The 11,400-nt window shown below is 58.1% G+C and overlaps 1 protein-coding gene across 1 annotated transcript; it reads left to right on the top strand.

The window, feature by feature from the left end:
- Positions 1–9,572: 9,572 nt before the first annotated feature.
- LOC111156184 (claudin 9) lies at positions 9,573–10,227 on the top strand. The gene is given in 2 exon segments (XM_022516904.1): positions 9,573–10,097; positions 10,099–10,227. Coding segments are annotated over 2 exon segments (654 nt in total).
- The last annotated feature ends 1,173 nt before the right edge of the window (positions 10,228–11,400 follow it).

Genomic DNA, 11,400 nt, shown 5'->3' with positions numbered 1-11,400 from the left:
AATGGGACAGCACTTTGTCACAGTGTCGTGGGGGACACATCCAAGTTAGGGAGGGGACTGGTGCATTCTTTATGTCTACATTTATAACCAGCCTATTAGTTAGTTATTCAAGTAAAAATCTTTCTCTCTTAAGCCTTCCACTTGCTTCCCAATGTTATTGCACTGATCAATTTTATAATTTGATGTAAAACTCACTTTTACATTCTCTGAATCACGTTCAGTTAGATTATGGGTTTGAGGGGCACCTGGGTGGCTCAGTTGGTTAAAACCTCTGCCTTCAGCTCAGGTCATGATCCCCGGGTCCTGGGATTGAGCCTGCTCAGCAGGGAGCCTGCTTCCTTTCTCTCTACCTGCCTCTGCCTACTTGTGACTTCTGTCTGTCAAATAAATAAAATCTTAAAAAAAAAATTATGAGTTTGATGGATCTGACTCCCCCCTGAATATTTAGCGTGCCTTACAAACCTGACTAGCTCAATTCCCTTAGACACTTCAATTACACGCAGAATCTCCTTCATCTGCAAATCCCACCAGTAACTTCTTCCTAAGCACTTAAGGGGCTCTTGGAAATGAATAAATCAGAACTTTAATATCTCAGATTACTGAACGCTTTCAAACGTCTTGAAAAGCCAGTTACTAATCCAGTATCCATATTAGTGCTAATGGATTGCTGCTTTTTCTTATCCTCTGATTACAAATTTGCTTGCCCAGAAATGCAGAAGCAAAGGACTCTTTTTACCTGGGTCCAGAACTGAAGTTGTACAATTGGCGATTGACCTACCACTCTGAACTTTTCCTCAGAGACAGGCCAGTCCCACTCAGCCACTCAACCGACTGAGCCACCCAGGCGCCCGGTGGACTCTGCCTTTTTCACAGAACTTGGTTAAGCCTCTGCCTTTGACTCACGTCATGATCTAAAGGTCCTGGGACCCAGTTCCTGCTTAGCCAGGAGTCTGCTTCTCTCTCCTTGCTCCTCTCTCTCCAACGATGCATACGAGCTCTCTCTCCCTCAGATAAATAAAATCTCTAAAAAATATATCCAAATAGTCTCATCTTCTTCTGCCCCAAGGTGGTAGAATAAATCACATCTTTTTACTGGTCTTAGAAAGAAAACCAGAAGACAAAAATGGAGCAACTTAGGCCAAGTCCCCCAATGGGAGGCTTAACACCTAACTTAATTGCAGTTCCTACCTCCCCCAGAAAGTCTCAACCTGTCAGTCAGTGATTTTCTGGTCAGCACCAATGAGTTAATGTCCCATGGGCCCTCACTATCCACCCCCACCCAAAGGAAGATGAGGTAATCCACCCAAGACAGGCCCCCCCCAGCAAGAGAAGGTGACTTTGCCTGGAACAATCTTTTTTGCTATAACTTCCTTGCCCCCTCTCCCTCCTTCCTATAAAAACCTTCCATGCTACACAATTCCTGACAGCTCCCTTCTATTTGGTGGATCAGATGCTGTCCGATTCTTGAATCACTGAAAGTTGATTAAATCTGCAAATTTACTCTATTGAATCTTTGTTAACACTGGAGAACAGGATTGTTCTCCAATCTCTGGGCATGGGGCCATCCAGCAGACTGTCTCAGTGAGGGCAATGGGTGATAGGCTTCCTAACCCACCTAGAAATGTTCTGTTATTTTAATAAAAGTTTCTATATTCCGATTTTATTTTATTTTTTTAAAAGATTTTATTTATTTATTTGATAGAGAAATCACAAGCAGGCAGAGCAGTAAGCAGAGAGGGGGAAGCAGGCTCCACGCTGAGCAGAGAGCCCGATGCGGGGCTCAATCCCAGGACCCTGGGATCATGACCCGAGCTGAAAGCAGAGGCTTAATGCACTGAGCCGCCCAGGTGCCCCTATGTTCTGATTTCTTTCTTTTTTTTTTTTTTTTAAAGATTTTATTTATTTATTTGACAGACAGAGATCACAAGTAGACAGGCAGGCCAGAGAGAGAGAGGGAAGCAGGCTCCCTGCTGAGCAGAGAGCCCGATGTGGGACTCGATCCCAGGACCCTGAGATCATGACCTGAGCCGAAGGCAGTGGCTTAACCCACTGAGCCACCCAGGCACCCCGCTATGTTCTGATTTTTTTTTTTTTAAAGATTTTATTTATTTATTTGACAGATGGAGATCACAAGTAGGCAGAGAAGCAGGCAGAGAGAGAGGAGGAAGCAGGCTCCCTGCTGAGCAGAGAGCCGGATGCAGGGCTCGATCCCAGGACCCTGAGATCATGACCTGAGCCGAAGGCAGAGGCCCTAACCCACCGAGCCACCCAGGCGCCCTGCTATGTTCTGATTTTAAAGAGAGCGATCATTCTCTCCTTTTTCCCAATTGTCACCCATCTGTCATTTATACCCTTTGTTAAGGATAAGGTAAATGCTCCATGTCATCAAATTCTGGTTTTGAATGATCTTTTCTTAAAGATAATTGAATGGGAATCTGCATAGGTCTTTTTATTATTATTATTATTTTTTAAAAGATTTTGTTTATTTATTTGACAGAGAAAGACACAGGCTTCCAGCTGATTAGGGAGCCCGATGCGGAATTGATCCCAGGACTCTGGGATCGTGACCCAAGCTGAACGCAGGCACTTAACGACTGAGCCACCCTGGCACCCCTCTGTATAGGTCTTTTTTTTTTTTTTTTTTTTTTAAGATTTTATTTGTCAGAGAGAGTGAGCACAGGCAGAGTCGCAGGCAGAGGCAGAGGGAGAAGCAGGCTCCCTGCTGAGCAAGGAGCCCGATGTGGGACTCGATCCCAGGACGCTGGGATCTTGACCTGAGCCGAAGGCAGCCGCTTAACCAACTGATCCACCCAGGCGTCCCCTTCTGCATAGGTCTTGACCCACTCCCAGGTGTCTCATTCCAGAGTCTCCCAAGGGCAAACCTCCTTTGTCGGCGCGCGGCTTCTGCGGCTGCACCCTAAGGCCAGGTGGGGGCGCCAAATGCACATGTGCAGCGCCCTGCCGCTGGGCTGGTGGGAGGTGTGGCCTGTGGGACTGCGGGGCGCCGTGATTGGTTGGGACTCTCACAGAGAGCGCTGCCGCCTCTGATTGGCCGCCCGGAGTAGCTCGTGCCCGCCGGCGAGACCCACGCGAAGGCGGCCTGCGCGCCGGCCGGTGATTGGCTGGGTCGGTCCCTGCGCGCGCGCGGCGGTCCGTCGGGAGGACCGTCAAGGCCGGAGGCGGGCGCTGGGCCCTGGCGCAGGCAGCGGCGGCCAAGCTGGCGGCGCGGCTCCCCGGCTCCCGCTCGAACCCGCGGCTCGTCCGCGCCCGCGCCGACTCGCGGCTGGGCCGGGCCCGCGCGTCGTTGTCGCTGACCCCGCCGCCCGCGCCGTCCCTGCCGCACCCGCCGCTGCCCGGCCTGCCGCCCGGCCTGAGCCCCGCGCCGCCGCCCTTGGCGCTCGCCCTGGCGGAGCTGCCGCCTCTGCCCGCGCTTCCGCTGCGGCCCGAGCCCCTCGCGCCCTGGGGCCCCGGCGCCCACCTGGCGCTGCCGGAGCTGCCGCCCGAGGCCTGCGTGCCCGCGCCGCCTGCCGCCGCGCTCGCGCTGCAGGACCTGCCGCGCCTGCCCGCGCCCGCGCCGCCGCCCGCGCACCTGCCGCTGCCGCCGCTGCCCGAGGCCGCCGTCGCCGCCACGCCCGGGCCGGTGGGCGCGCGCGGCCGCCCCCCGCTCGTCGCCGAGCCGCCCCCAGCCGCTGCCGCCGCTGCCCGCGCGGCCCGCGCCCTCCAGCCTGCTGGCGCCGCCCGCGCCCCCCGCCCCCTGGTTGCTGCCCGCCTTCCCCCCGCCGCTGCCGCCGCCCCCGCCGCCGCACCTCTTCCTGTCGCCTCCCTGCTGACGGCGCGGCCCTCCCGAGACCGTGGACCCCGAGGGGCTGCGGGCGGGTTAGTAACCAGCCCCGCCTGGGACTGCCGGGCCGGGCGCCCTGACCACCTTCCCCACACCGACGGCTTCAGAAAGCCTGGGTCAGAGCCTGGACTGCGCAAGAGGGAGGGAGTGTCCGGGGAGCCGCCCAGCTTTGGGGTGGAAGCACCAAGTCTAAAAATACATTCGTTTTAAAGAATAGGGTCTTTATTCCATTTTCCCCGCCCGCCCTACAGCAAGCCTCCCGCCTGGTTATTTGAGACCGTAACTCATCCCGTGTGCTGATAAGTGCGCGGCTTATCAGAGCCTTCTGGACAGGGACGGGGGTTGTGGGGGCGGGGGCGCCCACCGCACTTGGCTTGAGGAAATGAAAACAAGAGTTTGAAATGCCCTGACCGGGTCCGCAAAATATCTCATTTTCCCCTCTAAAACGAAGGGTTTGGGTCCCATCACAAGGCCCTGCCCTACTCTGCGTGTATGACTTCTGGAAACAATTCGGGAGTCAGGCTGTGAACTGAAATAGAACCAAAGGTTCTTCCTGGGTGCCCCGGAAGAGCAGTGGTGCTGATGGCTAACCGATACTGGGCCCAGGAGCAGCAGCATCACATGCAAGGACCAGGTCGTCCCCACCAGGGACAGGAACGCTTCCAAGGTGAGTCATGAAAGGAAGCTAATATTCTCCCCCCACCTTTGCTTGCCCTCTCCTTCATCCCTACCCTGCCAGGTTCTCCCCAGCAGCGCACAACCCCGAATAAAAGTTCCCTTTGTTACTCAGGTGGCTTGGTCTCAGGTAACCAGGCAGATGTCCTATCTCAATGGGTCTTCTACAGGTCCGGAGTGGTATCGGGAAGCCAACTTGACCTTGGGCGACCTCTGAGAGCTGGGGATCCACCAGCAAGAAAGGCAGTATATGAATTTCCTGGGACTGCTGGAGCAAATCACCACAAACTGGGCCACTTAAAATAAAAAGAATCTGTTCTTTCAAGGTTCTGGAAACCAGAGGTCCAAAATCAAGGCATTTAGGGCTGTCCTCCTCCCAAGGCTCTTGGGGAGGATCCTCTCTTGCCTCTCGGAGCTCTTGGTGACCCTGGCGTTCCTTGGTTTGCAGCCTTGTCCCTCCAGCCTTGGGCTCCAGCTTCACCCCGCCTTACCCTGTGTCTGTGTCTCAAATCTTCCTGTTTTTTTCTTTTGACACCCGTCATTGGATGTAGGGCCCACCCTGAATCCAGAATGATCTCATCTTGAGGTTTTAAATTTATCTTAATTACAGCTGCAAAGACTGTTTTCAAATAAGGCCATGCTCACAGGTACCAGGGCTTAAGGCCTGGCCTGTGGTGAGGGCTGCCATGCAATCCATACGGGCAGTGTTCTCCCCCTGGGGAGGGGGGGCTGGCCCACCTCCAGAGCTGTCTTCCCAGCTTCCCCGAACCCTGTGTTTGACACCTTGTCTCTTGCTGACCTGGAGCCCTGGGTGCCCTTGCAGTTCTTCAGCAGGAGCCCAAGCCACTAAGTACCTTAATGACTCCCTTTCCCCTTTCTTGAATTATGGCCGAGTTCCCATTCCTGCTGGCTTGCTTCCTCCACGGACATCCCGCTGCTCTCCTCTCTCCGCTAAGAATCACACTCTGCAGGAAGGACAAGACTGAAGGCATGCTCTGAAAGTTCACAGCCTTGAGGTGAAGGGTGACCCCCACTCAGAACCCCAGATGGGTAACTGCTGCCACAGAGAAACCTCAGTGAGGGGAAGCCCGTGCTCGGTTAGAGCCTCAGTTACCGCAGATAATAGAGTTAACTGTTGCCAGATCTACGGAGTCTGGCCAGAGTGAAAAGGCCATGATGCTGTTATCAAAAGACTCTTGTGACAAGTCAGGCCCTACAGTGATCCCCCCCAAGGTGCGTGGGGTGCTCCCTGCCTGGGCAGATTCTTGTAGCGCCCCTGGGGGTAGGTAAGGCCGACTTCTCCCTTCCCTCATTTTGCAGCAGGGAAGCAGCTGAGGTTACTGCACTGGTGACTTACCCAGCAAGGTCTGACCCATCCTCCCTGAGGCTGCCCACAGCAGGTGGACGCAGAGCCAGTGAAGGGGCGGCGGGGTGGGGGTGGGGGGTCTGGGAGGGGGTCCTCCCGGTGTGATCAGATCCAGAGGCAGTCTGCCTCTGGAGCACTGCCGGGTGCCTGGAGGAGCGAGGGGGAAGGAGCGAACACTGGCTGGGGAGGAATGGGGCAGGATGTGGGGGGGCAGGGGGGCGTTGTGGGCAAAGAGGCACTGGGACCCCAGGTCACCCTCCAGCACTGGGCTCAGGGCCTTGAGGTCATGGTCTGGGGCTGCTTCAGGCTTGTCCTGTTTCTCAAAGGACCTGTGGGCAAGTTCCCATTGCACTCTGAGCTTGTTTCATTGTCTGGAAAATGGGAGTAGAGAGCTGTCCTGGGACTCCAGGGTTTCATCTGCACCTTTTGGTTCAGGGGCCCGGGGAATCTGGCTTTTCTACCCATAAAGTCTGGGGCTTTGGGCACCTCCCTGAGGCGGAGGCTGGTGTTCCCTTGGGGTTGTGCAGTCCCCCAGCCCACCCCATACTCTTCTTGGCACCATGGTGGCTCTCGGACCTTCAGTTCCCCTCCTTTGTCTTTGGGCCACACTTTTCTCTAAAAGCGTGCTAGCTGTTGGGATTGGAGTTAACCCGCTTCCGCCCTTCCCCTGCCTAAGCCCAGCGCGGCTGCTTCCGCCCACCTGAGTGGCCCCACCCCACTGTCCTCCCACAGAACAAAGATCTGGTCCAGTTGTGCTACTCCCCGAAGCAGTGAGTGGAGTGAGGCCGCCCTCCCTTCCCCCGTGCCTCAGTTTCCCTCCACAGTCGTGTGTTGGGGCAGGTTTCCCTCCCCCATCTCTTTCCGGGCGGAAGCGGAGACGGTGGGGGTGGGGAGTCCAGCGGACACGGAGGTGGTAACCGCGCAGAGGGAGTCCTCACCTCCATATCAATGGCATTCCAGCCCCACTGACAGTCCCTGCTGGGCCCCAACTTTAACCCTTTGGTTCCCGGATCCCACGCAGTCCAGGTGGCCCTGGGACCCAAGAGACGGCCTAAGGAGGGCTGAGGGTGGGAAGACTCTCCCGCCTGGGCGCCCTGGGAATCCACCCTCGGCCACTTAGCCCTCCTGCTCGCGGTTCCTCTGACCAGCCCTGCTGACCTCTCTTTGTTCTCCCACAGCCTATCCCACGTTCACCATCTCCGAAAGCTTTGGCTGGGGGGTCTGTGTCTTCAGCCTCTGAGCACCCCCTCCCATGTGGCTGGCCCACCCCTGGTAGTGTGCACGTCTTCTCTGCTGGACTGTTGACCTGTTGAGCCCAGAGGAATTTGGATCTAGAACACTGAGGGTCCTGGGTGCTGTCCCCGGGGGCAGGACGCTTGGCCAGGATGTGTGTGTGCAGCACGCACGGGGCCCGGCACAATGCTGGGGGTTTAGAGCTGCGGGTGGAATGGAGGGTCCTTGGCGCCAGGCCTGACTGCAGGCTCATGGGCGACCTGGGCTCGTCAGGGTGAGTTGATCTCATGAAACCCAAGGCTTTCTCTGAGCCTAGAGAGCAGAGACCCGGGGCTGGGCTGCCCAGGATGGGAGGCCCCGAGGGAGGGTTGCTGGGGCCCTCACAGACCTGGGCTTCAGGTTCGCCTCAACAACTGCTTCAACCTGTGTGTCCAGATTCCTCCAGGCCCCCAGGCTTGCCTCTGTTTGCCCTTCTCCTCAGCCGCCCCTCCCCAGCATGAAATCCAGGGCCCCAGGCGATGGATGAGCTGGGCAAACAGCTCCGAGACTCCCCAGGATCACCACGGCCTGCAGGCCCAGTCATGGCCCCCTCTGGCCCCTTTCCACTCCCCGCCGTGTCTGCCGGGCCACCGCAGTCTACCCCACAGCCCTGCTCTTGGGTGCTGGCCTCAGTCTCCCTTTCAGCAGTTCTCTCGAGCTTTTTTTGGTCGATGACCTTGTTGCAAATCTGATGAAAGTATAAACCTCTCTTCCCCAAAGTGCTAAAACCGCATTCCCAGAAGCAGTGCACACACTGAACAGGTAGAGAGGCGCCCAGTGCACACCACACCCAGGGCCCTAGAGCGCTGCCTTCAGAGCCCATGTTGGGGGCCCCAGTGGCCCTGTTACTTCCCAGGCCGACAAGGGGTGCCCCCTCATAGAGCAGAAGGTAGCAGACTCCTACCTTCTCAGGATGAGGTATGGAAGTGAGAGGCTCTTCCAAATGGGGCCCCAGCTCTGCCTTAAAGGGTCCGCCTGCCAGCCAGGAAAGTGTATGAAAGGAAGGAATTTTCATCAGCGTCTCCCACCCCCATTCTTTTTCCCTCAGTTCCTAGCACCCAGGAAGGGGCTTGAGGGAGTTCATGACCTCCCATACGAGGGGCCCATGTTTGTGGGTCATGTAAGGTTTCTCACAGGGGTATTTGACCTAAGAAGGGTAAGGACCTTGACCTTCCATGATCGGTCCCTGGTTGGTGGCAGGATTTGAATTATAGTCTGTGAGTCCCAGGTTGCCCCCCACAAGAGGAGTCACAGGCTCCAACGGGGTCTCAGGAGTGGGAGAGTCTTTCCTGGGGACAGTGAGGCAGGGTTCACCTGGGGTCACCTTCTTGGGCTCCTCCAGAGTGATCATTTACTTCTCATGGCAAAGCCTTGGGTCCTGGGGCCTCACCCCCAGCTGGGGCTTCTGTCTCTGCTACTCTTCCCCCTTCACCCGCAGACCCATGTGTGCCCCTCCCCTGCTTTCACAAGAAATTCTTTATCCCTTGGCCCCTAGAGACCTGTGGCAGCTCAGCTGGGCCCTCAGTTTCAGTGTGGGGGTGGAGACGGCACACCTGAGCTGGGGGGGGTGTTTCTAGGCCGTTGCCACGGTGATGCTACCAGAGCTGGGCTCCAGGCACCTGTCGCCCAGGGAACAGTGCGGGCGGGGCCCCTCCCTTGAGAGCCACCGGGGCCACTGGGCTGAGACTGAAGACAGATCGGGTTCCTGGGGCGGGCAGGGGGACGAGAGCGGGGTTGGGGGTGTGCGATACTGGGGGATCCGGGTGTGTTGGCAACACGGAATGAAACGCCTACAGGGAGGAGTTGCTGGGGGAAGGGGCGGCGGCGTGAACCTCTACTTCTCTTTGCTGAGCCTGCCGGAGCTCCATTCCCCGTCCTACTCCTTGCTCCCCAGCTGGCCTGTCTGTCCTTTCCCTTGTCCCTGCATTCCCACAGGCACGGAGGTTCTTTCCTTCCCCGTTCCGGTCGCAGTACCCCCTCCCAGGCTCCCCATCCCACCCCTTGCTCTGCCCGCTGCCCCTCCCCTGCCTCCACCTCAAAACCCCGCCTGCACCTGGGAGCCGGCTGAGTCCCCAGGTGACACCCACAGACTGTGCGCTGCTGCGCCTCCGGCGGGACAAGGCTCTGCTCAGCCTGCAGGTGGGTCCGGAGGGTCTTTGCAAGCTGGGTCACGGGGGCAGCGGCCAACAGGACCCTCGAGAGAACGCCGCTACTCAGCTGAGGGCTGTGAGACTGATCTGTGCGCGTCCGGGTCAGAGAGAGGTGCTTTGCAAGAGGCCCACGGATGTGAGGGACGGTCCTGGCCAAGGCCACTGACTTCCCCACGTCCTGGGCACTGAGACCCCCACCCAGTGGCAACGGACCCACCCCTGGGAGTCAACCAGACCGTCTAGGGTTAAGAAGACCTGAGCGGACAAGATGGCTTCAACTGCCCTTGAACTCCTGGGTATGACCCTGGCCGTGCTGGGCTGGCTGGGCACCCTGGTGTCGTGTGCCTTGCCCCTGTGGAAGGTGACCGCCTTCATTGGCAATAGCATCGTGGTGGCCCAGGTGGTGTGGGAGGGGCTGTGGATGTCCTGCGTGGTGCAGAGCACCGGCCAGATGCAGTGCAAGGTCTACGACTCCCTGCTGGCGCTGCCCCAGGACCTGCAGGCCGCCCGTGCCCTCTGCGTTGTTGCCCTCCTGCTGGCCCTGCTTGGGCTGCTGGTGGCCATCACAGGGGCCCAATGCACCACGTGCGTGGAGGACGAAGGCGCCAAGGCCCGCATCGTGCTCACCGCGGGGGTCCTCCTCCTCCTCTCAGGCATCCTGGTGCTCATCCCTGTCTGCTGGACCGCACACGCCGTCATCCAGGACTTCTACAACCCCCTGGTGGCCGAGGCCCTCAAGCGGGAGCTGGGGGCCTCCCTCTACCTGGGTTGGGCCGCTGCTGCCCTGCTCATGCTTGGGGGGGGGCCTCCTCTGCTGCACGTGCCCTCCACCCCAGATCGAGCGGCCAAGAGGACCAAGGCTGGGTTACTCCATCCCCTCCCGCTCAGGGGCATCTGGACTGGACAAGAGGGACTATGTATGACGTGGAAAGTGTCCCTGGAAACCCGCAGCTCAGAGCCTTGACCTTGCCCCCACTGCCAACACCACCCGAGGCAAAACCCCTTTCCCAGAAGCTCCAATCAGGGCTGGCTATGGAGTGGGGTCCCTACAGGTCCTTCTCCTACCTTGCCCTCCAGGCAGAGCCAGAGCTAATGGGGTGTGCCCGCCTGCCCCCCCAACCCCCCGCTCCGCTCCCCCTGGACGAACTGCTCACTTCTTTGGTCCACAGCTTAGGCTGGTCATCCTCTTCCTCTGAGGCTACCCCTGGCCTAGGAATTTGGGCTTCACCCAAAGGGCAGAAGGTCCTTGGCTCTAAAATAAGGAGGGGATCCCTGCCTGGGGTGGGTCCTCCCCAGCCTGGCCACCACCTGAATCCAGAGGTCCAGGCCAGGAGCCCCAGCCAATCACCCCACCCTCTATGCCCACCTGCCAGTGGGGGAATAAACAAGAGAATTTGTACCTTGGCTCTTCCGGTCTGTGGTTGGGTGGGGAAGACCAGGTGGCCTTCCAGGGGGCTGTCAGCCCACGGCTTGTGCAGTGGAGACCCTCCCTTCCCCTGTGAGGCACAGAGGCACAAGGTTAAGATGAGCCCCTTGTGTTGTCCTCCTCCCCTGCCAGGTTGGCACCCAGCAGTCCCGCAGCAGCACCCAAGGCAAAGAACAAAATAAGACACGCTTTATTTAGCAAAAACTGGTGAGTGTGTTGGCGGGGCGGCGTGGCAGAAGTGTGCAGGGCTGAAGGTGAGAGGATCGGGGTGGCGGGGGTTGGGGCATCTGGAGCACAGCTGGGACGGGACTTGAGACCTGGGAGGCGGGCAGTTCTTTGGTATCTGTGAGGCTTGAGAGCCCCCAGGGGTTCCAGAGGCCGGACCAGTGAGGAGGGGCTCCAGGACAGGCTGAGAGCCCCCGGACGGCTATGCTGGCCCACAGCTCCAGATGGCCTCCAAGAAGGGGATGCCCAGGGTGGAGAAAGATCCAGAAACCAAAGCATCTCCTCCTTGGTGCCATCATCCAAAGGCAAGAAATACCAACAGCAGAGCCCAGGAGAGACCTGGGTTCCTTGGTTAGGTTATCAAGTGAATTTTAAAAATACCCCTCCCCACAAAAGTGAAAAAGATCAAAACAATCCCCAAGCTGTCTGCGGCACCGTCTCAGTG

Source organism: Enhydra lutris, unplaced genomic scaffold (assembly GCF_002288905.1).
Source record: "Enhydra lutris kenyoni isolate GAN:26980312 unplaced genomic scaffold, ASM228890v2 scaffoldscaffold45, whole genome shotgun sequence".
Classification (NCBI taxonomy): domain Eukaryota; kingdom Metazoa; phylum Chordata; class Mammalia; order Carnivora; family Mustelidae; genus Enhydra; species Enhydra lutris.
Note: the sequence above shows the minus strand (reverse complement) of the source record. Positions and strands in the feature narration are given on the sequence as shown.